The sequence below is a fragment of the Catharus ustulatus genome, chromosome 34, assembly GCF_009819885.2.
Source record: "Catharus ustulatus isolate bCatUst1 chromosome 34, bCatUst1.pri.v2, whole genome shotgun sequence".
Lineage (NCBI taxonomy): Eukaryota > Metazoa > Chordata > Aves > Passeriformes > Turdidae > Catharus > Catharus ustulatus.
The window spans coordinates 524,764-549,361 of NC_046254.1; the positions used below are offsets into that span (position 1 = coordinate 524,764).

General features: G+C 47.1%; 1 protein-coding gene across 5 annotated transcripts in view; it reads left to right on the forward strand.

The window, feature by feature from the left end:
* Positions 1–24,598, forward strand: part of LOC117009632 (CLK4 associating serine/arginine rich protein) — a 33,916-nt gene that overhangs the window by 575 nt on the left and 8,743 nt on the right. For 3 of the 5 annotated variants that reach the window (XM_033083904.2, XM_033083903.2, XM_033083906.2), the window contains exons 1-17: positions 1,674–1,853; positions 3,804–3,901; positions 5,527–5,628; positions 7,273–7,352; positions 7,473–7,557; positions 8,708–8,856; positions 8,943–9,039; positions 10,234–10,312; positions 10,400–10,473; positions 10,892–10,933; positions 12,258–12,476; positions 13,536–13,796; positions 15,210–15,425; positions 18,731–18,770; positions 20,133–20,193; positions 22,349–22,407; positions 23,119–23,165. In XM_033083904.2, the coding sequence (XP_032939795.1) occupies positions 1,755–1,853; positions 3,804–3,901; positions 5,527–5,628; positions 7,273–7,352; positions 7,473–7,557; positions 8,708–8,856; positions 8,943–9,039; positions 10,234–10,312; positions 10,400–10,473; positions 10,892–10,933; positions 12,258–12,476; positions 13,536–13,796; positions 15,210–15,425; positions 18,731–18,770; positions 20,133–20,193; positions 22,349–22,407; positions 23,119–23,165 (1,808 nt within the window). In that variant the 5' untranslated portion in view covers positions 1,674–1,754. Of the gene's footprint in view, positions 1–1,594; positions 1,854–3,803; positions 3,902–5,526; positions 5,629–7,272; positions 7,353–7,472; positions 7,558–8,707; positions 8,857–8,942; positions 9,040–10,233; positions 10,313–10,399; positions 10,474–10,891; positions 10,934–12,257; positions 12,477–13,535; positions 13,797–15,209; positions 15,426–18,730; positions 18,775–20,132; positions 20,194–22,348; positions 22,408–23,118; positions 23,170–24,598 lie in introns of those variants that run through there. The other 2 variants (XM_033083908.1, XM_033083907.2) reach the window with 2 other exon arrangements.

Below are 24,598 nucleotides of genomic sequence, written 5' to 3' on the forward strand. Positions count from 1 at the left end.
CCCATTCTCCCCTTATTCCAAATTTTCTCTTCCCATTTCCCTCTTGGTTCCAACCCTTCTTCTTTCCATCTCCCCTCCTATTCCCATTTTTAAATTCCCAATTTCCCCCTTCATTCCCCATTTTTCCATTCCCATTTTTCATTCCCAATTTCCCCCTTCATTCTCATATTTCCATTCTCATTTTAAAATTCCCAATTTCTCCCTTCATTCCCATTTTCCATTTCCCATTTTCCATTCCCACTTTCCCGTTCCCATTTTTCCCATTCCCATTTTTCATTCCCTATTTCCCCTTTCATTCCCACTTTTTAATTCCCAATTTCCTTCTTTCATTCCCATTTTCCCATTCCCATTTTTAAATTCCCAATTTCCCCCTTCATTCCCATTTTTAAATTCCCAATTTCCCCCTTCATTCCCATTTTTAAATTCCCAATTTTTCCCTTCATTCCCATTTTTTCTTCCCCATTTCCCCTTCATTCCCATTTTCCATTCCCATTTCCATTCCCATTTCTCCTTCATTCCCATTTCCCATCCCCATTTTTCATTCCCAATTTCCCCCTTCACTCCCACTTTTTAATTCCCAATTTCCTTCTTTCGTTCCCATTTTTCTATTCCCATTTCCCATTCTCATTTTCCCATTCCAATTTTTAAATTCCCGTTTTTAAATTCCCAATTTACCCTTCATTCCCATTTTTCCCATCCCCCATTTTTCCCATGCCCCATTTTTCAATCCCATTTCCATTTCCCATTCCCATTTCCCGTTCCCATTTTTAAATTCCCAATTTCCCCCTTCATTTCCATTTTTAAATTCCCAATTTTTCCCTTCATTCCCATTTTTCCTTCCCCATTTCCCCTTCATTCCCATTTTCCATTCCCATTTCCATTCTCATTTCCCCTTCATTCCCATTTTTCCCATTCCCATTTTTCATTCCCAATTTCCCCCTTCACTCCCACTTTTTAATTCCCAATTTCCTCTTCATTCCCATTTCCCATTCCCATTTTTCCATTTCCTACTTTCCATTCCCATTTCCCATTCCCATTTCCCATTCCCACTTTTCCTTCCCCATTTCCCATTTATTTCCACTTTCCCATTCCCATTTTTCATTCCCAATTTCCTACCTTCATTCCCATTTTTAAATTCCCAATTTTCCCCTTCATTCCCATTTCCCATTCCCCATTTCCATTTCCCATTTTCCATCCCCACTTTCCCATTTCCCATTTTCCATTCCCATTTCCCCTTCATCCCCATTTTCCCATTCCCCATTTTTCATTCCCAATTTCCACCTTCACTCCCACTTTTTAATTCCCAATTTCCTTCTTTCATTCCCATTTTTCCATTCCCATTTCCCATTAATCTCCACTTTTCCATTCCCATTTTTCATTCCCAATTTCGCCTTCATTCTCCTTTTTCCGTTCCCCACTTTCCCCATCCCCATTTCCCTTCCCTATTTCCCCTTCATTCCCATTTTTTCCATCCCTCATTTTTTCCATCCCCCATTTTTCAATCCCATTTCCCATCCCCATTTTCCATTTTTTTTCCATCCCCACTTTCCCATCCCCATCCCCTAAATCCCATTTGTTTTTTTTCTTTCCCCAGGGATCTCCTCCTCCCGTTCCTCCTCCTGCCCCTTCCCCCATCCCTGGGGAAGTTTGTGCCCCCCTCTGGAAGTTTGTGCCCCCCTCAGGAAGGCTCCAGGCCCCTCTGGAAGGCTCCAGGCCCCTCTGGAAGGCTCCAGGCCCTTCTGGAAGGTTCCAGGATGTGGCACGAGGCGCGCAAGCACGAGCGCAAGCTGCGGGGGATGATGGTGGATTACAAGAAACGCGCCGAGCGCCGCCGCGAGTACTACGAGAAAATCGTGAGTGGGAGCGGCCTGGGGGGGCCAAACCAGTCTGGGGGGTCCTTGTCCCAGTTTGGAACCAGTCTGGGGGGACCTGAACCAGTTTGAGGGAATCCAGAACCAGTTTGGAATCGGTGTGGGGGGACTTGAACCAGTTTGGAACCAGTTTGGGGGGGCCTGAACCAGTTTGGGGTGTCCTTGTCCCGGTTTGGAACCGGTCAGGGGGGACCTGGACCAGTTTGGAACCAGTCTGAGGGGACTTGAACCAGTTTGGAACCAGTTTGGGGGGGGCCTGAACCAGTCTGGGGGGTCACTGTCCCAATTTGGAGAATCCTTGTCCCAGTTTGAGGTGTCCCTGTCCCAGTTTAGGATGTCCCTGTCCCAGTTTGGGGCCTCCATTCCCAGTTTAGGGTCCCCCTGTCTGAGTTTGGGGTGTCCCTGTCCCAGTTTGGGGACTCCCTGTCCCAATTTAGGATGTCCCTGTCCCAGTTTGGAGGCCGAAATTCCCAGTTTGGGGGCTCTTCTCCCAGTTTATGGGGTCCTCTCCCAGTTTGGGGCCTCCATTCCCAGTTTGGACCCCAAAATTCCCAGTTTAGGGTGTCCCTGTCCCAGTTTGGAGGCCGAAATTCCCAGTTTGGGGGCTCTTCTCCCAGTTTATGGGGTCCTCTCCCAGTTTGGGGCCTCCATTCCCAGTTTGGACCCCAAAATTCCCAGTTTATGGGGTCCCTGTCCCAGTTTAGGGTTCCCCTGTCCCAGTTTGGGGGTTCCCTGTCCCAGTTTGGAGCCTCCATTCCCAGTTTGAACCCCAAAATTCCCAGTTTGGGGTGCCCCATCCCAGTTTGGGGCCTCCATTCCCAGTTTGGACCCCAAAATTCCCAGTTTAGGGTGTCCCTGTCCCAGTTTGGGGTGTCTCTGTCCCAGTTTGAGGGATCCCTGTCCCAGTTTGGGGCCTCCATTCCCAGTTTGGACCCCAAAATTCACAGTTTAGGGTTCCCCTGTCCCAGACTGGGGGATCCCTGTCCCAGTTTGAGGCCTCCATTCCCAGTTTGGGGCCTCCATTCCCAGTTTGGGGTCCCCCTGTCCCAGTTTGGGGGCTCCTCTCCCAGTTTGGGGCCTCCATTCCCAGTTTGGACCCCAAAATTCCCAGTTTGGCGTGTCCCTGTCCCAGTTTGGGGTTGTCCCTGTCCCAGTTTGGGGAGTCCCTGTCCCAGTTTGGGGAGTCCCTGTCCCAGTTTGGGGCCCCCCTGTCCCAGTTTGGGGCCTCCATTCCCAGTTTAGGATGTCCCTGTCCCAGTTTGGAGGCCAAAATTCCCAGTTTGGGGGCTCTTCTCCCAGTTTATGGGGTCCTCTTCCAGTTTGGGGCCTCCATTCCCAGTTTGGGGTCCCCCTGTCCCAGTTTGGGGGCTCCTCTCCCAGTTTGGGGCCTCCATTCCCAGTTTGGACCCCAAAATTCCCAGTTTGGCGTGTCCCTGTCCCAGTTTGGGGTTGTCCCTGTCCCAGTTTGGGGAATCCCTGTCCCAGTTTGGGGTTGTCCCTGTCCCAGTTTGGGGAATCCCTGTCCCAGTTTGGGGAGTCCCTGTCCCAGTTTGGGGCCCCCCTGTCCCAGTTTGGACCCCAAAATTCCCAGTTTATGGGGTCCCTGTCCCAGTTTGGGGTGTCCCTGTCCCAGTTTGGACCCCAAAATTCCCAGTTTAGGGTTCCCCTGTCCCAGTTGGGGGGTTCCTGTCCCAGTTTGGGGGCTCCATTCCCAGTTTGGGGCCTCCATTCCCAGTTTGAGGTCTCCATTCCCAGTTTGGGTGCTCCATTCCCAGTCTGACCCCCAAAATTCCCATTTTCCCTTGCAATTCTCCCCATTTCCCTCAATTCCCACCCCTCCCTTCCCAAATCCCAACTTTCCCTGGGACTTTTCCCATTCCCACCTTTCCCCCCCAATCCCCAAATTCCCAAAATTTCCTTTTTTCCCCCCAGAAAAAGGACCCAGCCCAGTTCCTGCAGGTGCACGGCCGGGCCTGCAAAGTTCACCTGGATTCTGCCGTGGCCCTGGCGGCCGAGAGCCCCGTCAACATGTGAGCTGCTCAGGGAATTCCCTGCTGGAATTCCTTCTGGAATGTTCCTGGGATCACCTCCTGGGAGTGCAGAAATCCTGGATTTTCCAGGCATTGAAATTTGGGTGGTTTTGGGCAAATCTGGAGAAAATTCAGGTTTTTATTGCGGTCATCACTCCCATTTTTTTGGTGATGAAAATGAGAAATTCTTATTCCAGGCAGGAATTCCATGGAATTCCTTCTGGAAAATTCCTGGGGTCATCCCCTGGGAGTGGAGAAATCCTGGATTTTCCAGGCATTGAAATTTGGGTGGTTTTAGGGAAATCTGGAGAGAATTCGGGTTTTTATTGCAATCATCGCTCCCAATTTTTTGCTGATGGAAAACGGGATTTTTACTCATTCCAGGCAGGAATTCCATGAAATTATTTCTGGAATGTTCCTGGGATCACCCCCTGGGAGTGCAGAAATCCTGGATTTTCCAGGCATTGAAATTTGGGTGGTTTTGGGCAAATCCTGGAGGATTTGGAGCCGCTGTTCCCATTTTTTGGTGATGGGAAAGGCAGAATTTTGCTCACTCCAGCAGTAATTTTTGGAATAATTCAGGAATTATTTCTGGAATATTCCTGGGATCATCCCCTGGGAATGCAGAAATCCTGGATTTTCCAAGGATTGAAATTTGGGTGGTTTTAGGGAAATCTGGGGAGAATTCAGGTTTTTATTGGGCTCATCGCTCCCATTTTTTTTCTGAAATAATTTTGCTTATTCCAGGCAGAAATTCCATGGAATTATTTCTGGAATATTCCTGGGATCACCCCCTGGGAGTGCAGAAATCCTGGATTTTCCAGGCATTGAAATTTGGGTGGTTTGGGGCAAATCTGGAGAGAATTTGAGTTTTTATTGTTGTCACCACTCCCAATTTTTTTGCTGATGGAAAAAGGGGAATTTTGCTCATTTCAGGCAGGAATTTCATGGAATTATTTCTGGAATGTTCCTGGGATCACCCCCTGGGAATGCAGAAATCCTGGATTTTCTAGGCATTGAAATTTGGGTGGTTTGGGGCAAATCTGGAGAGAATTCGGGTTTTTATTGGGGTCATCGCTCCCAATTTTTTCTGAAAGAATTTTGCTTATTCCAGGCAGGAATTCCATGGAATTATTTCTGGAATATTCCTGGGATCACCCCCCAGGGCTGGAGAAATCCTGGATTTTCCAGGGATTGAAATTTGGGTGGTTTTGGGCAAATGTGGAGAGAATTTGGGTTTTTATTGCAATCATCACTCCCAATTTTTTGCTGATGGAAACGAGGAATTCTGCTCATTCCAGAGATAAAATTCCATGGGATCCCCAACTTGGAATCACCTCCAGGGCTGGATAAATCCCAATTTTTCCACAAAATGAAATTTTAAATTGTTTTCAATCCATAAATCCAATGAAAATTGGTTTTTGGGGGCAACCTCCTTTGCTGTTTTTTTGTGGATATTTTTGGTGGTTTTTTGTTTTGTTTGGTTTTGGTTTTGGTTTTTTTGAGGTTTTTTCTGGGGGTTATTTTTGTGGATTTTTTTCTGTAGGAAAGGGGAGGAATTCTGACCATTCAGGATGAGAATTCCAGGCTTTTCCCCATTCCCAATTTGATTTTTTTCCTGGCAGGATGCCCTGGCAGGGGGACACCAACAACATGATCGACCGCTTCGACGTCCGCGCTCACCTGGATTTCATCCCCATGTACACCCCGGCCCTGCTCAGCCCCACGTAAGATTCCCCAAAAATTCCCAACATTCCCCAAAAATTCCCAACATTCCCCAAAATTTCCTGACATTCCCAAACAATTCCCAACAATTTCGGGGCTGGAATCCCACCAAGGCTGGGTGGGGAGGTGCTAAATTCTTGTTTTGGCCCCAAAATTTGGATTTTATTTCAAAAAATCCACTGGAATTCCATTTAGGATCCATTAAATTCTCCTTTGGATCCCCAAAATCCATCTTGGATCTCAACAATCTCTGGTTTGATCCCAAAATTCCAAATTGGAGCTGTAAAAATCCGTGTTTGAGTGCCAAAACCCCTTTTTAGAGCGATTAAAATCTCTCTTTTTTAGTTCAAAAGCCACTTTGGATCTTAAAAATCCCCTTTTCAATCCATAAAATCCATGTTGGATCCCCAAAATCCACTTTTAAACCCTGAAATCCCCATTTTGATCCCAAATTTCTCTCACAATACCCATTTTTCCAGCTCCCCAGGGCACGAATCGGATGAGCGCAAATGCAACTACTAGCGAGGAGGCCCCAAAAATCTCCCTTTTTCCCCCAAATCCAGGATTTTTTAGCACTAAATCCTCATTTGATCCCCAAAATTCACGTTTAATCCCCCAAATCCCCATTTTGATCCCAAAATCCCCTCACAATTCCCAGTTTTCCAGCTCCCCAGAGCACGAATCGGATGAGCGCAAATGCAACTACGAGTGGGAAGATCCCTAAAAATCCCCCTTTTTTCCACCAAATCCATTTTTTTTTAGCACAAAATCCTAATTTGATCCCTAAAATCCACCTTGAGCCCCTGAAATCCACGTTTTGATCCCAAATTTCCCTCATAATTCCCATTTTTCCAGCTCCTCAGAGCAGGAATCGGACGAGCCAAATGTAACTACGAGTGAGTAGGCCCCAAAAATCCCTCTTTTGCTCCCCCAAATCCGGGATTTGTCCCTCCAAATCCACCCTTGGACCCCAAAATCCACCTTGAAAGCCCAAAATCCCAATTTTAATCCCAAAATCCCCTCACAATTCCCATTTTTCCAGCTCCCCAGAGCAAGAATCGGACGAGCACAAATGCAACTACGAGCGAGGAGGCCTCAAAAATCCCACTTTTGCTTCTCCAAATCCAGGATTTTTCCCCCAAATCCATCCTTGGACCCCAAAATCCACCTTGAAACCCCAAAATCCACCCTTGGACCTCAAAATTCACCTTAAACTCCCAAAATCCCCATTTTGATCCCAAAATCCCCTCACAATTCCTATTTTTCCAGCTCCCCAGAGCAAGAATCGGACGAGCACAAATGTAACTACGAGCGGGGAGGCCTCAAAAATCCCACTTTTGCTCTCCCCAAATCCAGGATTTTTCCCCCAAATCCACCCTTGGAGCCCAAAATCCACTTTTAAACCCCAAAATCCCCATTTTGATCCCAAATTCCCCTCACAATTCCCATTTTTCCAGCTCCCCAGAGCACGAATCGGATGAGCGCAAATGCAACTACGAGTTGAAAGATTCCTAAAAATCCCCCTTTTTTCACCCAAATCCAGGATTTTTTAGCACAAAATTCTCATTTCATCCCCAAAATTCACCTTTAAACCCTGAAATCCCCATTTTGATCCCAAATTTCCCTCACAATTCCCATTTTTCCAGCTCCCCAGAGCAGGAATCGGACGAGCGCAAATGCAACTACGAGCGGTACCGGGGCCTGGTGCAGAACGACTTTGCTGGCAGTGAGTTCCCTTTTTCCCTGTTTTTTTTATTTTTTTGGGAATTCTGTCCCTTCTGGATCCCCCTGGGGTGGATCCTGAGGGATTTAGGGAATGATTTAATCCCAAAATTCCCCATCCCAGTCTCGGAGGAGCAGTGCCTGTACCAGATCTACATTGACGAACTCTACGGAGGCCTCCAGAAACCCAACGAGGACGAGAAGAAAAAGTGAGGAGAAAAAATTTTAAAAAATCAGAATTTCGGGTGGGAAAACACCAGGAATGCGCCCCCACACCCTCAGGGATGATCCTAATTCTGGGATAACCCTCCCAGCCCCAGTTTTCCCCTCACTCCTTTGCTAAGATTTCCCCCAAAACCATCCTGGGAAGGATGCCTGGTTTTGCTTTGGGATCTGGTTTGGGATTCCTGTTTTTCCTTGGAATTCAGGCTTGGAAATCCCATTTTCCTTCAGAATTCCCTATTTTCCGTCAGAGTTCCAGCTCAGGCTTCCCATTTTCCCTCAGAATTCCTGTTCACATTTCCCATTCTACCTCAGAATTGCCATTTTCCCCAAAATTCCACCTTGGGCCTCCCATTTTCTGTGAGAATTCCCATTTTCCCTCAGAATTCCACCTCAGGCCTGCCAATTTCCCTCAGAATTTACATTTTCCCTCAGAAATCCACTTCAGGGCTCCCGTTTCCCCTCAGAATTCTTGTTTTCCATCAGAATTCCACCTCAGGGCTCTCACTTTCCCTCAGAATTCCCATTTCCCCTCAGAATTCCACCTCACATTTCCCATTTCCCCTCAGAATTCTCACTCACATTTCCCACTTTCCCTCCAAATTCCCATTTCCCCTCCGAATTCCCCCTCACATTTCCCATTTTCCGTCTGAATTCCCATTTCCCCTCAGCATTCCCACTCACATTTCCCATTTCCCCTCACATTTCCCATTTCCCCTCCGAATTCCCCCTCACATTTCCCATTTCCCCTCAGAATTCCCCCTCACATTTCCCATTTTCTGTCTGAATTCCCCCTCACATTTCCCATTTCCCCTCACATTTCCCATTTCCCCTCCGAATTCCCACTCACATTTCCCATTTCCCCTCACAATTCCCATTTCCCCTCAGAATTCCCCCTCACATTTCCCATTTCCCCTCCGAATTCCCCCTCACATTTCCCATTTCCCCTCTGAATTCTGCCTCCAAATTCCCATTTCCCCTCAGAATTCCACCTCACGTTTCCCATTTTCCCTCACATTTCCTTTTCCCCTCCAAATTCCCGTCTCCCCTCCTCGGGCCTCCCCCCATTCCCGAGGGCTCCTCCCCGCGGGATGAAATCCCCGGGCTGGAGGGATTTGTGTCCCCAAACTCCCCCAGGCTGGCGGAAAAAAAGGCTTCCATAGGCTACACCTACGAGGACAGCACCGTGGAGGAGCTGGAGAATTCCCTGGAGAAGCGAGCTGGGGACGAGGAGGACTCCGAGGAGGATTCCAACACGGACGAGGACGAAGTGATCCCGGATATCGGTAACGGATCCCGGGCGGGCCGAGCGCGGCGCCGGGGGCGCGTGCCGGGCGGAATTCCGGGATTTTTTTCCCCCTGCTTTTTCCAGACGTGGAAGTGGACGTGGATGAGCTGAACCAGGAGCAAGTGGCTGATCTGAACAAGCAGGCCACGACCTACGGCATGGCCGAGGGGGATTTCGTCAGGTACATCCCGGAAAAACCTCGGGAAAAAACTCGGGAAAACCAGCCCGGGGAAGGCTCCTGATTTTTTTTGTTTTTTTTCTTGGGATTTGGGTTCAGGAATCCCATTTTTCTTTTGGATTCTCTCCTGAAAATACCGTTTTTCCTTGGGATTCTATCCTGGAAATCCCATTTTTCCTCAGGATTTTCCCCTGGAAATCCCATTTTTCCTCAGGACTGTCTCCTGGAAATCACACTTTTATTTTGGATTCTCTCCTAGAAATCCTCTTTTTCTCGCGGAAATCCCATTTTTCTTTTGGATTCTCTCCTGGAAATCTCGTTTTTCTTTTGGATTATCTCCTAGGAATCCTATTTTTCTCTCCTAGAAATCCCATTTTTATTTTGGATTTTCTCCTGGAAATCCCGTTTTTCCTTCGGATTTTCTCCTGGAAATCCCATTTTTCCTCAGGACTATCTCCTGGAAATCCCATTTTTCTTCTGGATTCTCCTGGAAATCCCATTTTTCCTCAGGACTATCTCCTGGAAATCCCATTTTTCTTTTGGATTTTCTCCTAGAAATCCTGTTTTCCTCTCCTGGAAATCCCATTTTTCTTTTGGATTCTCTCCTGGAAATCCCATTTTTCCTTGGGATTCTCTCCTGGAAATCCCATTTTTCCTTGGGATTCTGTCTCAGGGCTCCCCTTTTTTCCCAGGCTCTCCCTTTTCCCCTGAAATCCTGGCTTGAGAATCCCATTTTCCCTTGGAATTCTGACTCAGAACTTCCTGCTTTTCCTGAGGATTTCCTCCATTTGATTGCCCCTTCTCACTGAGATTTTGACTTGGAGCTCCCTTTGTCCATGGGGATTCTCCCTCAGAGTTCTCATTTTCCTTGGAATTCTTACTCAGATCCCCCCATTTTCCCTGAGGACTCCCCCCTTTTTTCCAGACTTTCCCTTTCCCTTGAAATTCTGTCTTTAAAATCCCATTTCTCCCCTGAAATTCTGCCTTGAAAATCCCATTTCCCCCCTGAAATTCTGCCTTGAAAATCCCATTTTCCCTGTGAAAATTCTGCCTTAAAAATCCTGTTTTCCCCTTGAAATTCTGCCTTGAAAATCCCATTTTCCCCCTGAAATTCTGGCTCAGGGCTCCCCTTTTTCCTTGGAATCCTGGATCTCCCCAAAATCCCACCCTAATCCCGTTTTTTCCCCCTGGAAAAAGGATGCTGAGGAAGGACAAGGAAGAGGCTGAAGCCATCAAAAACGCCAAAGCCTTGGAGGAGGAGAAGGCCATGTACTCGGTGAGGGAAAAACCTGGAAAAAAATCAGTAATTTCCCCTTGGAAAATCCCCAAAAAATCCTTTTCTGACCCCCAATCCTTTCCCCAGGGTCGCCGCTCCCGTCGGCAGCGCCGGGAATTCCGGGAGAAGCGGCTGAAAGGCCGGAAAATCAGCCCCCCCAGGTGAGATTCCCAACTTTTTCACCCCCAATCCCAACATTTTCATCTCAAATCCCAATGTTTTTATTCCAAATCCTGACATTTTCATCCCAAATCCCAACATTTTTATCCAAATCCCAATATTTTCTCCACCTATATTAACATTTTTACGCTGAATCCCATTTTTCCTCCCAATTCCAAGATTTTTATCATGATTCCCAACATTTCTCCCCCAAATCCCAATATTTCTCCCTCAAATCCCATTTTTCCCCTAAATCCTAACACTTTTATCCCAAATCCCAACATTTTCATTCCAAATCTCATTTCCCTACCCGAATTCCACCATTCCTCCCCCTCCAAATCCCAACTTTTTGTTCCCAAATTCTATTTTTACCCTGTATCTCACCAATTTTTCCCCAAATTCCAATTTTTCCCCCCACAGCTACGCCCGCCGGGACAGCCCCACCTACGACCCCTACAAACGGTAACAAATCGGAATTCCCGTTTTCTCTCAGAATTCCCATTTCTCCTCAGAATTCCTGCTCAGAATTCCCATTTTCCCTCAGAATTCCCATTCCCCCTCAGAATTTCTCGTCAGATCTCCCCCTCAGAATTCCCATTTTCCATCAGAATTCCCCTGAGAATTCCCATTTCCCCCTCAGAATTCCCCTCAGAATTTCCCCCTCGGAATTTCCCCCTCGGAATTTCCCCCTCAGAATTCCCCTCAGAATTCCCATTTCCCTTCAGAATTTTCCCCTCAGATTTCCCCTCACAATTCCCCTCGGAATTTCCCTCCAGAACTCTATTTCCCCTCAGAATTCCCCCTCAGAACTCCATTTCCCCTCACAATTCCCCCTCAGAATTCCCATTTCCCCTCACAATTCCCCTCACAATCCCACTCAGAACTCCATTTCCGCTCAGATTTCCCCTCAGATTTTCCATCAGAATTTCCCTTCAGAATTCCCTTCAGAACTCCCACTTCCCCTCAGATTTTCCATCAGAATTTCCCCTCAGATTTCCCCTCCAGAACTCCCATTTCCCCTCAGAATTCCCCTCACAATTCCCCTCAGAACTCCATTTCCCCTCAGATTTCCCCTCATAATTTCCCTCAGAATTCCCCCTCAGAACTCCATTTCCCCTCACAATTCCCCTCAGAACTCCATTTCCCCCTCAGAATTCACCTCAGAATTCCGATTTCCTCCTCAGAATTTCCCCCTCGGAATTTCCCCCTAAGAATTCCCCCTCAGAATTCCTTTCAGAACTCCCATTTCCCCTCAGAATTCCCCCTCACAATTCCCCTCAGAACTCCATTCCCCCTCAGAATCCCCCTCAGAATTCCCCTCAGAACTCCAATTTCCCTCAGAATTCCCCTCAGAGTTCCCATTCCCCCTCAGAATTTACCTCACAATTCCCCTCAGATTCCCCCTCAGAATTCCCATTTCCCCTCAGATTCCCCCTCAGAACTCCAATTTCCCTCACAATTCCCCTCACAATTCCCCTCAGAACTCCATTTGCCCTCATAATTTCCCTCAGAATTCCCCCTCAGAATTCCATTTCCCCTCACAATTCCCCTCAGAACTCCATTTCCCCTCAGATTTCCCTTCAGAATTCCCCTCAGAATTCTCATTCCCCCTTAGAATTTCCCATTTCCCCTCAGAATTTCCCAATTCCCCTCAGAACTCCATTTCCCCTCACAATTCTCTTCAGAACTCCCCTCAGATTTCTCCTTTCCCCTCAAAACTCCATTTCCCCTCAAAATTCCCCTCACAATCCCCCCACCCCTCCCCACTCTCTCCCTCCCCTCACAGCTCCCCGTCGGAATCCACCTCGGAGTCTCGCTCCCGCTCTCGAACTCCGTCCCTGGGCCACGAGGAGAAGATCACCTTCATCACCAGCTTCGGCGGCAGCGACGAGGAGGCGGCCGCGGCCTCCAGCGCCGCCATTCCCGCCAAGAGCCGCGGCTCCCGGGAGCGGCAGCGCTCGGCACAGCCCGGAGCCTCGGCGCCTTCGCACGGAGCCTCGGCCCGGTCTGTGCCTTCACCTTTCTGGGCTTTTTTCCCTTGGTTTTAATTTTTCTTTCTTTGGTTTTCTTGTCTTCCCTTGGTTTTGCCATTTTTCCCCTTTTCGTCCCCCTTTTTTCCCATTTTTTCTTGGTTTTTCTGGATTTTTCCCCTTTTTTCCTCACAATTTCCCCCTCACGATTTCCCCCTCACAGTTTCCCCCTCACGATTTCCCCCTCACAATTTCCCCTCACAATTTCCCCGTCCTATTCCCTTTTTTATTCTTTTTTTTTGTGTTTCCTTGGTTTTCCGTTCTTTTCTTGGTTTTCTCATTTTTTCCCTTTTTTGTCCTCCTTTTTTTCCCCCGTTTTTCCTTAGTTTTTCTGGATTTTTTCCCCTTTTCTGCTGGTTTTGCTTTTTCTTTCCTTGGTTTTCCCATTTTCCCTCTTTTCTGTCCTCCTTTTTTCCCCCATTTTCCTTAGTTTTTCTGGATTCTTCCCCCCTTTTTCAACTGGTTTTCCCTGTTTTTCCACTTCCTGTTCCCTTTTTTATTCTTCTTTGGTTTTTTATCCTTTTTTCATCTTTTTTTCCCCATTTTCCCCCCATTTTTTCCCCTTTTTTCCCCATTTTTCCCCACATTTTCCCCACATTTTCCCCACATTTCCCCATTTTTCCCCATTTTTTCCCCATTTTACCCCCATTTTACCCCCATTTTTTCCCCATTTTTCCTCATTTTTCCCCCATTTTTTCCCCTTTTTTCCCCTTTTTTCCCCATTTTTTCCCACATTTTCCCCATTTTCCCCCCATTTCTCCCCATTTTCCCCCCATTTCTCCCCATTTTACCCCCATTTTTTCCCCATTTCCCCCCATTTTCCCCCCCATTCCCCCCATTTCTCCCCATTTTCCGCCATTTTTTCCCTTTTTTTACCTATTTCCCCCCATATTCTCCCCATTTTTCCCCCATTTTCCCCATTTTTCCCCATTTTCTCCCTTTTTTCCCCCCATTTTTTCCCCATTTTCCCCTTTATTCCCCATTTCCCCCCATTCCCCCCACCCTCTCACCTCTCCCCATTTTCCCCCCTGCAGGCGCCGCTCTTCCTCCTCCTCCTCCTCCTCGTCCTCCTCTCGCTCGTCCTCCTCGTCCTCCTGCAGCTCCGGCTCGCGCCATTCCCGCGCTTTCCGCCGCTCCCGGGGGATTTTCCGCGGCCGCCGCCGCTCCCGTTCGCGCTCCCGCAGCCGCTCGCGCTCCCGCAGCCGCTCGCGGCGCTATTCCCGCGGCGGCTCCCGCGACAGCCGGCGCCGCTCCCGATCCCCGGAACGCGGCCACCGCCGGCGCCGCCGATCGCGGTGAGTGCCGGGAACGGGGCAGAGCGGGTTGGGAGTGGGTCAGACTGGTTCAGACCGGTTTGGGAATGGGTCAGACTGGTTTGGGAAGGGTTGGGAATGGTTTGGGAATGGGTCAGACTGGTTTGAGACTGGTTTGGGAATGGGTCAGACCAGTTTGGGAATGGTGTGGGAATGATTTGAGCTGGTTTGGGAATGGTTGGGAATGGGTCAGACTGGTTTGGGAATGGGTCAGACTGATTTGGGAATGGTTGGGAATGGGTCAGACTGGTTTGGGAATGGGTCAGACTGGTTTGGGAATGGATCAGACTGGGTTGGGAATGGTTTGGGAATGGATCAGACTGGGTTGGGAATGGTTTGGGAATGGTTCAGACTGGTTTGGGAATGGGTCAGACTGGTTTAGACTGGTTTGGGAATGGGTCAGACTGGTTTGGGAATGGTTCAGACTGGTTTGGGAATGGGTCAGACTGGTTTAGACTGGTTTGGGAATGGGTCAGACTGGTTTGGGAATGGGTCAGACCGGTTTGGGAATGGGTCAGACCGGTTTGGGAATGGTTTGGGAATGGGTCAGACCGGTTTGGGAATGGTTTGGGAATGGGTCAGACCGGTTTGGGAATGGTTTGGGAATAGGTCAGACCGGTTTGGGACTGGTTTGGGAATGGTTTGGGCCAATTCACACCAGTTTGTCCCAGTTTGGGACTGGTTTGGGAGCGGACCACAGCAGTTCACACCAGTCTGTCCCAGTCTGTCCCAGTTTGGTACTGGTTTGGGAGCGGTTCACACCAATCTGCCCCAGTCCGTCCCAGTCCGTCCCAGTCCATCCCAGTATATCCCAGTCCGTCCCAGTCCCTCCCAGTCCCTCCCAGTCCCTCCCAGTCCCTCCCAGTCCATCCCAGTCCGTCCCAGTGTGTCCCAGTCCATCCCAGTCCATCCCAGTATATCCCAGTGTGTCCCAGTTTATCCCAGTCCGTCCCAGTCCCTCCCAGTCCGTCCCAGTCCCTCCCAGTATATCCCAGTCCCTCCCAGTCCATCCCAGTCCGTCCCAGTCCATCCCAGTCCCTCCCAGTCCATCCCAGTATATCCCAGTGTGTCCCAGTCCCTCCCAGTCCATCCCAGTCCATCCCAGTCCATCCCAGTCCATCCCAGTCCCTCCCAGTCCATCCCAGTCCCTCCCAGTCCGTCCCAGTCCCTCCCAGTCCCTCCCAGTCCCTCCCAGTCCCTCCCAGTCCATCCCAGTCCATCCCAGTCCATCCCAGTCCCTCCCAGTCCATCCCAGTCCATCCCAGTATATCCCAGTGTGTCCCAGTCCATCCCAGTCCGTCCCAGTCCATCCCAGTGTGTCCCAGTTTATCCCAGTCCGTCCCAGTCCCTCCCAGTCCATCCCAGTCCATCCCAGTCTCACCAGTTCCCCCACAGGAGCCGCTCCCGTCGCTCTCTGCGCTCGTGGCGCCGCTGGAGCAGCCAGAGCCGGAGCAGCCGCAGCGATTCCCGGAGCCCCTCGCGGTCCCGGAGCCGTTCCCGGTCCCGATCCCGATCCCGATCCCGGTCCCGGTCCCAAACCCCGCCCGGATCCCGGGACAAGGCCCCGCCCCGCGCCCCGGCCTCGCCCGCCGTCGGAGAGAAGCTGAAAAAGTGAGCCAAGAAATCGTCACTCTGGGGAAAAACCAAACCTAAAACTCGCCTAAATCCTCCCAAAATGTGCCCTGAATCCTTCTGGGGTACCTCAAAATCCTTCTGGAATCCATCCCCAAAATCCTTCTGGAATCCATCCCCAAAATCCTTCTGGAATCCATCCCCAAAATCACCCCAAATCCTTCTTGGATCCTTCCCGTAAATCCTTTGGGGATCTATCTCCAAAGTCTCCCCTGAATTCCCCCAAAATGTCCCCTGAGACTTTCTGGGATACCCCAAAATCCTTCTGGGATCCATCCTCTGAATCCTTCTGGGATCCATCCCCAAAATCCTTCTGGGCTCCATTCCCAAAATGTCCCCTAAAACCCCCCAAAATCTCCTCTGAATCCTTCTGGGATTCCCCAAAATCCTTCTGGGATTCTTCCCCAAAATGTTCCCTGAATATTTCTGGGATCCATCCCCTAAAATATCCCCTAAATCCTTCTGGGATCCATCCCCTGAATCTTTCTGGGATCCATCTCCAAAAATCTCCCCCAAATTACCTCCAATCCTTCTGGGATTCGTGCCCAAAATCTACCCTGAATCCATCTGGGATACCCCAAAATCTCCCCTAAATCCCCCCAAAATGTCCCCAGAATGTCTCTGGGATCCTTCCCCAAAATCCTTCTGGGATTTGTCCCCAAAATGTCCCTGAATCCTTCTGGGTTACCTCAAAATCTCTCCTAAATCCCCCCAAAATGTCCCCAGAATCTCTCTGGGATCCTTCCCCAAAATCCTTCTGGGATCTGTCCCCAAAATCCTTTTGGGATCCATCCCCAAAATTCTTCTGGGATCCTTCCCCAAAATCCTTCTGGGATCCATTCCCCAAATTCCCCACTTTTTCCCCAAAATCCCCCAAATTTCCCCTCAATTTCTCCCCCCCAATTCCCCCAAATTTCCCAAATTTCCCCCCAAATTCTTCTATTTTCCCAATTTCCCTCCCGAATTTCCCAGTATTTTCCCAAAATTTCCCAATTTTTCCCCAAAAATGCACAAATTTCCCAATTTTTTCCCCCAATTTCCCCCAATTTCCCCCCAAAATTCCCCAATTTTGCAAACTTTCACCTCAAAATTCCCCAAATTTCCCCCCAAAATTCCCAAATTTCCCAATTTTCCCCCAAATTTCCCGTTTTTTCCCCCCAAATTTCCCAATTTCCCCCCAAAATTCCCCAAATTTCCCCAAAATTCCCCAAATTTCCCAATTTCCCCCCAAATTTCCCAATTTTTTTCCCCCAAATTCCCCAAAATTTCTCAATTTTTCCCCAAATTCCCCAATTTCCCCCCAAAATGCCCAAATTTTCCAATTTTTCCCCAAAATTTCCCATTTTTCTCCCCAAAACTCCCCAGATTTCCCGATTTCCTCCCCAAATTCCCCCAAAATTCCCCAAATTTCCCAATTTTTTCCCCCAAATTCCTCAAATTTCCCAATTTTCCCCCCAAATTTCCCCAAATTTCCCAGTTTTTTCCCCCAAATTCCCCAAATTTCTCAATTTTTCCCCAAATTCCCCAAATTCCCCCCCAAAATACCCAAATTTTCCAATTTTTCCCCAAAATTTCCCATTGTTTTTCCTCAAAACTCCCCAAATTTCCCAATTTTCCCCCCAAATTTCCCAATGTTTTCCCCAATTTTCCCCAAATTTCCCATTTTTCTCCCCAAAACTCCCCAGATTTCCCAATTTCCTCCCCAAATTTCCCAAATTTCCCCAAAATTCCCCAAATTTCCCCAATTTTTTCCCCAAATTCCCCAAATTTCCCCAAAATTCCCCAAATTTCCCAATTTTCCCCAAAATTCCCCAAATTTCCCGATTTTCCCCCCAAATTCCCCAGATTTCCCAATTTTTTCCCCCAAATTCCCCAATTTTCCCCTCCAATTTCCCCAAATTTCCCAATTTCCCCCCAAAAATTCCCCAAATTTCCCAATTTTTTTCCCAAATTTCTAAATTTTTTCCCCAAATTTCCCAATTTCCCCCCCAAAAATGCCTAAATTTCCCAATTTTTCCCCAAAATTTCCCATTTTTTTCCCCAAAACTCCCCAGATTTCCCAATTTTTCCCCAAATTCCCCAATTTTCCCCCAAATTCCCCAAATTTCCCAATTTTTCCCCCCAAATTTCCCAATTTTCCCCCAAATTCCCCAATTTTCCTTTCCAATTTCCTCAAATTTCCCAAATTTCCCCCAAATTTCCCAATTTTTCCCTAAAATTCCCCAAATTTCCCAATTTTCCCCCAAATTTCCCAATTTTTCCCCCCAAATTTCCCAATTTTCCCCCCAAAAATTCCCCAAATTTCCCAATTTTTTCCCCCAAATTCCCCAAATTTCTCCATTTTTCCCCCAGATTTCCCAATTTTTCCCCAAATTCCCCAATTTTCCCCCAAAAATTCCCCAAATTTCCCAATTTTTCCCCAAATTCCCCAATTTCCCCCCAAAATGCCCAAATTTTCCAATTTTTCCCCAAAATTTCCCATTTTTCTCCCCAAAACTCCCCAGATTTCCCAATTTCCTCCCCAAATTTCCCAAATTTCCCCAAAATCCCCCAAATTTCCCAATTTTTCCCCAAATTTCCCAATTTTTTTCCCCCAAATTCCTCAAATTTCCCAATTTTCTCCCCAAAATCCCCCAAATTTCCCAATTTTTTCCCCCAAATTCCCCAAATTTCCCAATTTTCCCCCCAAAATTCCCCAAATTTCCCAATTTTTTTCCCCCAAATTCCCCAAATTTCCCAATTTTCCCCCAAATTTCCCAATTTTTCCCCCAAATTTCCCAATTTTTTCCCCCAAATTCCCCAAATTTCCCAATTTTTTCCCCACATTCCCCAATTTCCCCCCAAAAATGCCCAAATTTTCCATTTTTTTCCCCAAAATTTCCCATTTTTTCCCCAAAACTCCCCAGATTTCCCAATTTTGCCCACAAAATTCCCAATTTCTTCCCCAAAATTCCCCAAATTTCCCAATTTTTCCCCAAATTTCCCATTTTTTTTCCCCCAAATTCCTCAAATTTCCCAATTTTCCCCCAAAAATTCCTCAAATTTCCCAATTTTTTCCCCCAAATTTCCCAATTTTTTCCCCCAAATTCCCCGAATTTCTCAATTTTTTCCCCAAATTTTCCAATTTTTTCCCCAAAATTTCCCATTTTTTTCCCCAAAACTCCCCAAATTTCCCAATTTTTTCCCCAAATTTCCCATTTTTTTCCCCAAATTTCCCAATTCCCCCCCAAAATTCCCAATTTCCCCCCCCAGTTTTCTCACTTCCCCCCCGTTTTTCCCCCCAGGGCCGACGCTGCCGCTGGTAAAGATTCCGGAGCTGCCAAAGTCAGTAAGAATTGGAACTTCCCCTTGTTCTAAAGCCAGGAATTCCTGCTGAGCTTTGGGATCACGGATCCAGGGAATCCCACAGGGATCCAGGGAATCCCACAGGGATCCAGGGAATCCCAAAGATCCCCCTGGGAGCACGGGAGGGGGAATTTCCTGGGATATGGGAGGAATTTCCTGGGATTTTGGGGGGGATCTGGGGGGAAAAATCAGCTCTGAGGGGCCCCTTTCCCTGCATTTCCCCAAATTTCCCCCAAGTTTTCCCACATTTTCATAGATTTTCCCCAGATTTTTCCACATTTCCCCAGATTTTCCTGAATTTTCCCCAGATTTTCCTGAATTTTCCCCAGATTTTCCTGAATTTTCCCACATTTTCTTAGATTTCCCCAATTTTTTTCCCAGATTTTTTCCCAGATTTTTCCCAAATTTCCCCAGATTTTCCCCAATTTTTTCCCAGATTTTCCCAGATTTTTCCCAAATTTTCCCAGTTTTTTTTCCCAGATTTTTCCCCAGATTACTGAAAATTTTCCTGAATTTCCCACAATTTTTCTCAGATTTTTCCCAGATTTTCCCCAGATTTCCCCAGATTTTCCCCAATTTTTTCCCAGATTTTCCCACATTTTTCCCAAATTTCCCCAGATTTCTCCAGATTTCCTCAGATTTTCCCCAGATTTCTCCAAATTTTCCCCAAATTTCCCCAGATTTTTCCCAGTTTTTTTCCCAGTTTTTTTCCCAGATTTTTCCCCAGATTTCTGAAAATTTTCCTGAATTTCCCACAATTTTTCTCAGATTTTCCCCAGATTTCTGTAGATTTTTCCACATTTTCCCAAATTTTCCCAGATTTTCCCGTATTTTCCCAGATTTTCCTAAATTTTGTTAGATTTTCCCAAATTTTCTTGTATTTCCCCCAGATTTTCCCCAAATTTCTCCAGATTTTTGCTGAATTTTCTCACATTTTCTTAATTTTTCCCCAGATTTTCATAATTTCCCCAGATTTCCCTACATTTTCCTATTTTTTCCCAGATTTTCCCAAATTTTGTTCCATTTTCCCCAGATTTTTTTAGATTTTCCCCACATTTTCTTAAATTTTCCCCAGATTTCCTCAGATTTTCCCCATATTTCTCCACATTTTCCCAGATTTTCCCCAAAATTCCCAATATTTGTCCCCAAATTTCCCCACATTTCCCATTCTTTCCCCCCCTTCCCGAATTTCCCCAATTCCCAGATTTTCTGGGGGGGCTGGGCAGGCTCAGGGGGGGTTCCTGGGGGTCCCCAATTCCCGAATTTCCCCAATTCCCAGAATTTTTGGGGGGTTCCTGGGGGTCCCAGCCCCATCCCGACCCCAGTTCCCGATTTCTGCAGCCCAAGCTGACCCCGCAGGAGAAGCTGCGCCTGCGCATGCAGAAAGCGCTCAACAGGCAGTGTGAGCATCCCAAAATATCCTGAAATTCCTAAATTCCCAAATTCCCAAAATCCTAAAAATTCCAAATTCCCAAAAAATCCCAAAAATCCCCAAAAATTCCCCAAAAATTCCCCAAAATTCCAAAATTCCCAAAGCGCTCAACAGGCAATGTGAGCATCCCTAAAAATATCCCAAAATCCTCAAAAAATCCCAAAAATCCCAAATTCCCAAAATCCCAAAATTCCCCAAATCCAAAAAAAAATCCCAGAAATTCCCCAAAAATTCCCAAATTCCCAAAAATCCCAAAATTCCCAAAGCGCTCAACAGGCAGTGTGAGCATCCCAAAATATTCCTAAAATTCCCAAATTCCCAAAATCCTAAAGTCCCTAAAATTCCCAAAATCTAAAAAAAAAATCCCAAAAATTCCCCAAAAATTCCCAAATTCCCAAAAAATCCCAAATTCCCAAAGCGCTCAACAGGCAGTGTGAGCATCCAAAAATATTCCTAAAATTCCTAAATTCCCAAAATTCCCAAATTCCCAAAATCATAAAATTCCCAAAATCCCCAAAAAATCCCAAAAATTCCCCCAAAATTCCCAAATTCCCAAATATCCCAAAATTCCCAAAGCGCTCAACAGGCAGTGCGAGCATCCCAAAAAATCCCTAAATTCCTAAATTCCCAAATTCCCAAAATCCCAAAATCCCAAAATCCTAAAATTCCCAAAATCCAAAAAAAAAATCCCAAAAATTCTCCAAAAATTCCCCAAAAGTTCCCCAAAATCCCAAAATATCCCAAAGCACTCAACAGGCAGTGTGAGCATCCCACAATCCCAAACTTCCCTCAATCCCAAATCCCCAGAATTCCCCAAATCCCAAATTTCCCAATCCCAAATTCCCCCAAATCCCCTGAATTCCCCCAATTCCTAGAACTCCCCAATCCCAAATTCCCCCAATCCCAAATTCCCAATTCCCCCAAATCCCAAATCCTTGGAATTCCCCAAATCCCCAGAATTGCCCAATCCCAAATCCCCCAGTCCCAAATCCCAAAAATTCCCCTGAATCCCAAATTCCCCAAATCCCAAATTCCCCAATCCCAAATTCCTAAATCCCCCAATCCCAAACCCCCAGAATTCCCCCAATCCCAAATTTCACAAATCCCAAATTCCCAAATCCCAAATTCTCAAATCCCAATTCCGAGAATTCCCCAATTCCAAATTCCCCCAAATCTCAAATCTCCCAAATCCCAAATTCCCCAATCCCAAATTCCCCAATCCCAAATTCCCAAATCTCAAATTCCCAAATCCCAAATTCCCCAAATCCCAAATCCCCAAATCCCAAATTCCTCCCAAATTCCCCCAATCCCAAATTTCCCAAATCCCAAATTCCCCAAATCCCAATTTCCAGAATTCCCCCAATCCCAAATTCCCCAAATCCCAAATCCCCAGAATCCCCCAGTCCCAAATCCCAAAAATTCCCCCCAATCCCGAATTTCCCAATCCTTGTAATTCCCCCAATCCCAAATCCCCCAAACCCAAATTCCTCAATCCCAAATTCCCCAAATCCCAATTCCCAGAATTCCCCCAATCCCAAATCCCAGAATTCCCCAAATTCCCAAATCCCAATTCCCAAATTTCCCCGATCCCAAATTCCCCAAATACCGAATTCCCCATTCCCAGAATTCCCCAAATCCCCCAAATCCCCAGAATTCCCCAATCCCAAATTCCCAAATCCCCAGAATTCCCTAATCCCAAATCCCCCAGTCCCAAATCCCAAATCCCAAAAATTCCCCCCAATCCCAAATTCCCCCAAATCCCAAATCCCCCAATCCCAAATTCCCCAAATCCCAATTCCCAGAATTCCCCCAATGCCAAATCCCCAGAATTCCCCAATCCCAAATCCCCAAATCCCAAATCCCCAAATCCCAAATTCACCAATCCCAAATTCCCCAAATCCCCAAATCTCCAAATTCCCAATCCCAAATACCCAAAATCCCAAATTCCCCAAATCCCAAATTCCCCAATCCCAAATTCCCCAAATCCCCAGAATCCCCCAGTCCCAAATCCCAAAAATTCCCCCCAATCCCGAATTCCCCCAATCCCAAATTCCCAAATCCCAAATCCCCCAATCCCAAATCCCCCAAATCCCAAATCCCCAATCCCCGTTCCCGCTGTTCCCAGTCAAGGCCGACAAGAAGGCGGCGCAGGAGAAAATGCTGCAGCAGGAGCATGAGAGACAGGTGGGGAAAAATGGGATAAAAACAGGAAAAAATGGGAAAAAACAGGAAAAAACAGAAGAGAAATGGGAAAAAACGAGACAGAAATCGGAAAAAATGGGAGAGAAATGGAGAAAAATGGGAAAAAATGGGGATTTATTTGGGATAAAAATGGGATTTAATTGGGATTTAATTGAGGGAAAATGAGATAAAAACAGGAGAGAAACGGGAAAAAATGGGAGAAAAATGGGAAAAAATGAGGGGAAAATGAGGATTTAATTGGGAAAAAAGGGGGGGAGGGGATTTCATTGGGATAAACATGGGAGAAAATGGGAGAAAAATTGGAGAAAAATGGGATAAAAAAGGGGATTTAATTGGGAAGAAATTCGGGATAAAAATGAGATTAAAATGAGATAAAAATGGGATAAAAGTGGGAAATAAAAATGGGATTTAAACGGGATGGAAATGGGGTAAAAACGGGATTTAAATGGGATAAAAATGAGATTTAAATGGGATAAAAATGGGATATAAAACTGGGATGGAAATGGGATGTAACTGGGATGGAAATGGGATTGAACTGGGATTGAACTAGGCTGTAACTGGGATGGAAATGGGATGGAACTGGGATTTAACTGGGCTGGAACTGGGCTGGAACTGGGATAAGGGGGTGCAGATCCCTGGGATGAGTGGAATCTGAGTTGGAATTGTTGGAATTTTGGAATTTCTCCTCCCCAGGAGCGCGAGGACGAGCTGCGCGCCATGGCCAGGAAAATCCGCATGAAGTAATTCCCAAATTCCCCAGGGGATTTCCTTTTCATCCCTGATCCCATTTCCCATCCCTGATCCCATTTCCAGTTCCTGATCCCATTTCCACCCCTGATCCCATTTCCCATCCCTGATCCCATTTCCATTCCTGATCCCATTTCCATCCCTGATCCCATTTCCCAATCCCTGATCCCATTTCCACCTCTGATCCCATTTCCATTCCTGATCCCATTCCCATCCCTGATCCCATTTCCATCCCTGATCCCATTTCCCATCCCTGATCCCATTTCCATCCCTGATCCCATTTCCCATCCCTGATCCCATTCCCATCCCTGATCCCATTTCCATCCCTGATCCCATTTCCCATCCCTGATCCCATTTCCCATCCCTGATCCCATTTCCCATCCCTGATCCCATTTCCCAATCCCTGATCCCATTTCCCATCCCTGATCCCATTTCCATCCCTGATCCCATTTCCATCCCTGATCCCATTTCCCATCCCTGATCCCATTTCCCATCCCTGATCCCATTTCCACCTCTGATCCCATTTCCCATCCCTGATCCCATTTCCCATCCCTGATCCCATTTCCCATCCCTGATCCCATTCCCATCCCTGATCCCATTTCCAGTTCCTGATCCCATTTCCATCCCTGATCCCATTTCCCATCCCTGATCCCATTTCCCATCCCTGATCCCATTTCCCATCCCTGATCCCATTTCCACCTCTGATCCCATTTCCCATCCCTGATCCCATTTCCCATCCCTGATCCCATTTCCCATCCCTGATCCCATTTCCAGTTCCTGATCCCATTTCCCATCCCTGATCCCATTTCCCATCCCTGATCCCATTTCCCATCCCTGATCCCATTTCCAGTTCCTGATCCCATTTCCCATCCCTGATCCCATTTCCATCCCTGATCCCATTTCCAGTTCCTGATCCCATTTCCCATCCCTGATCCCATTTCCCATCCCTGATCCCATTTCCCATCCCTGATCCCATTTCCATCCCTGATCCCATTTCCCATCCCTGATCCCATTTCCATCCCTGATCCCATTTCCAGTTCCTGATCCCATTTCCCATCCCTGATCCCATTTCTCATCCCTGATCCCATTTCCCATCCCTGATCCCATTTCCCATCCCTGATCCCATTTCCATCCCTGATCCCATTTCCAGTTCCTGATCCCATTTCCCATCCCTGATCCCATTTCCATCCCTGATCCCATTTCCAGTTCCTGATCCCATTTCCCATCCCTGATCCCATTTCTCATCCCTGATCCCATTTCCCATCCCTGATCCCATTTCCCATCCCTGATCCCATTTCCATCCCTGATCCCATTTCCAGTTCCTGATCCCATTTCCCATCCCTGATCCCATTTCTCATCCCTGATCCCATTTTCACATTTATTTCCCAGTTATTTTCCATTTCCCCAATCCCATTTGTTTTTATTT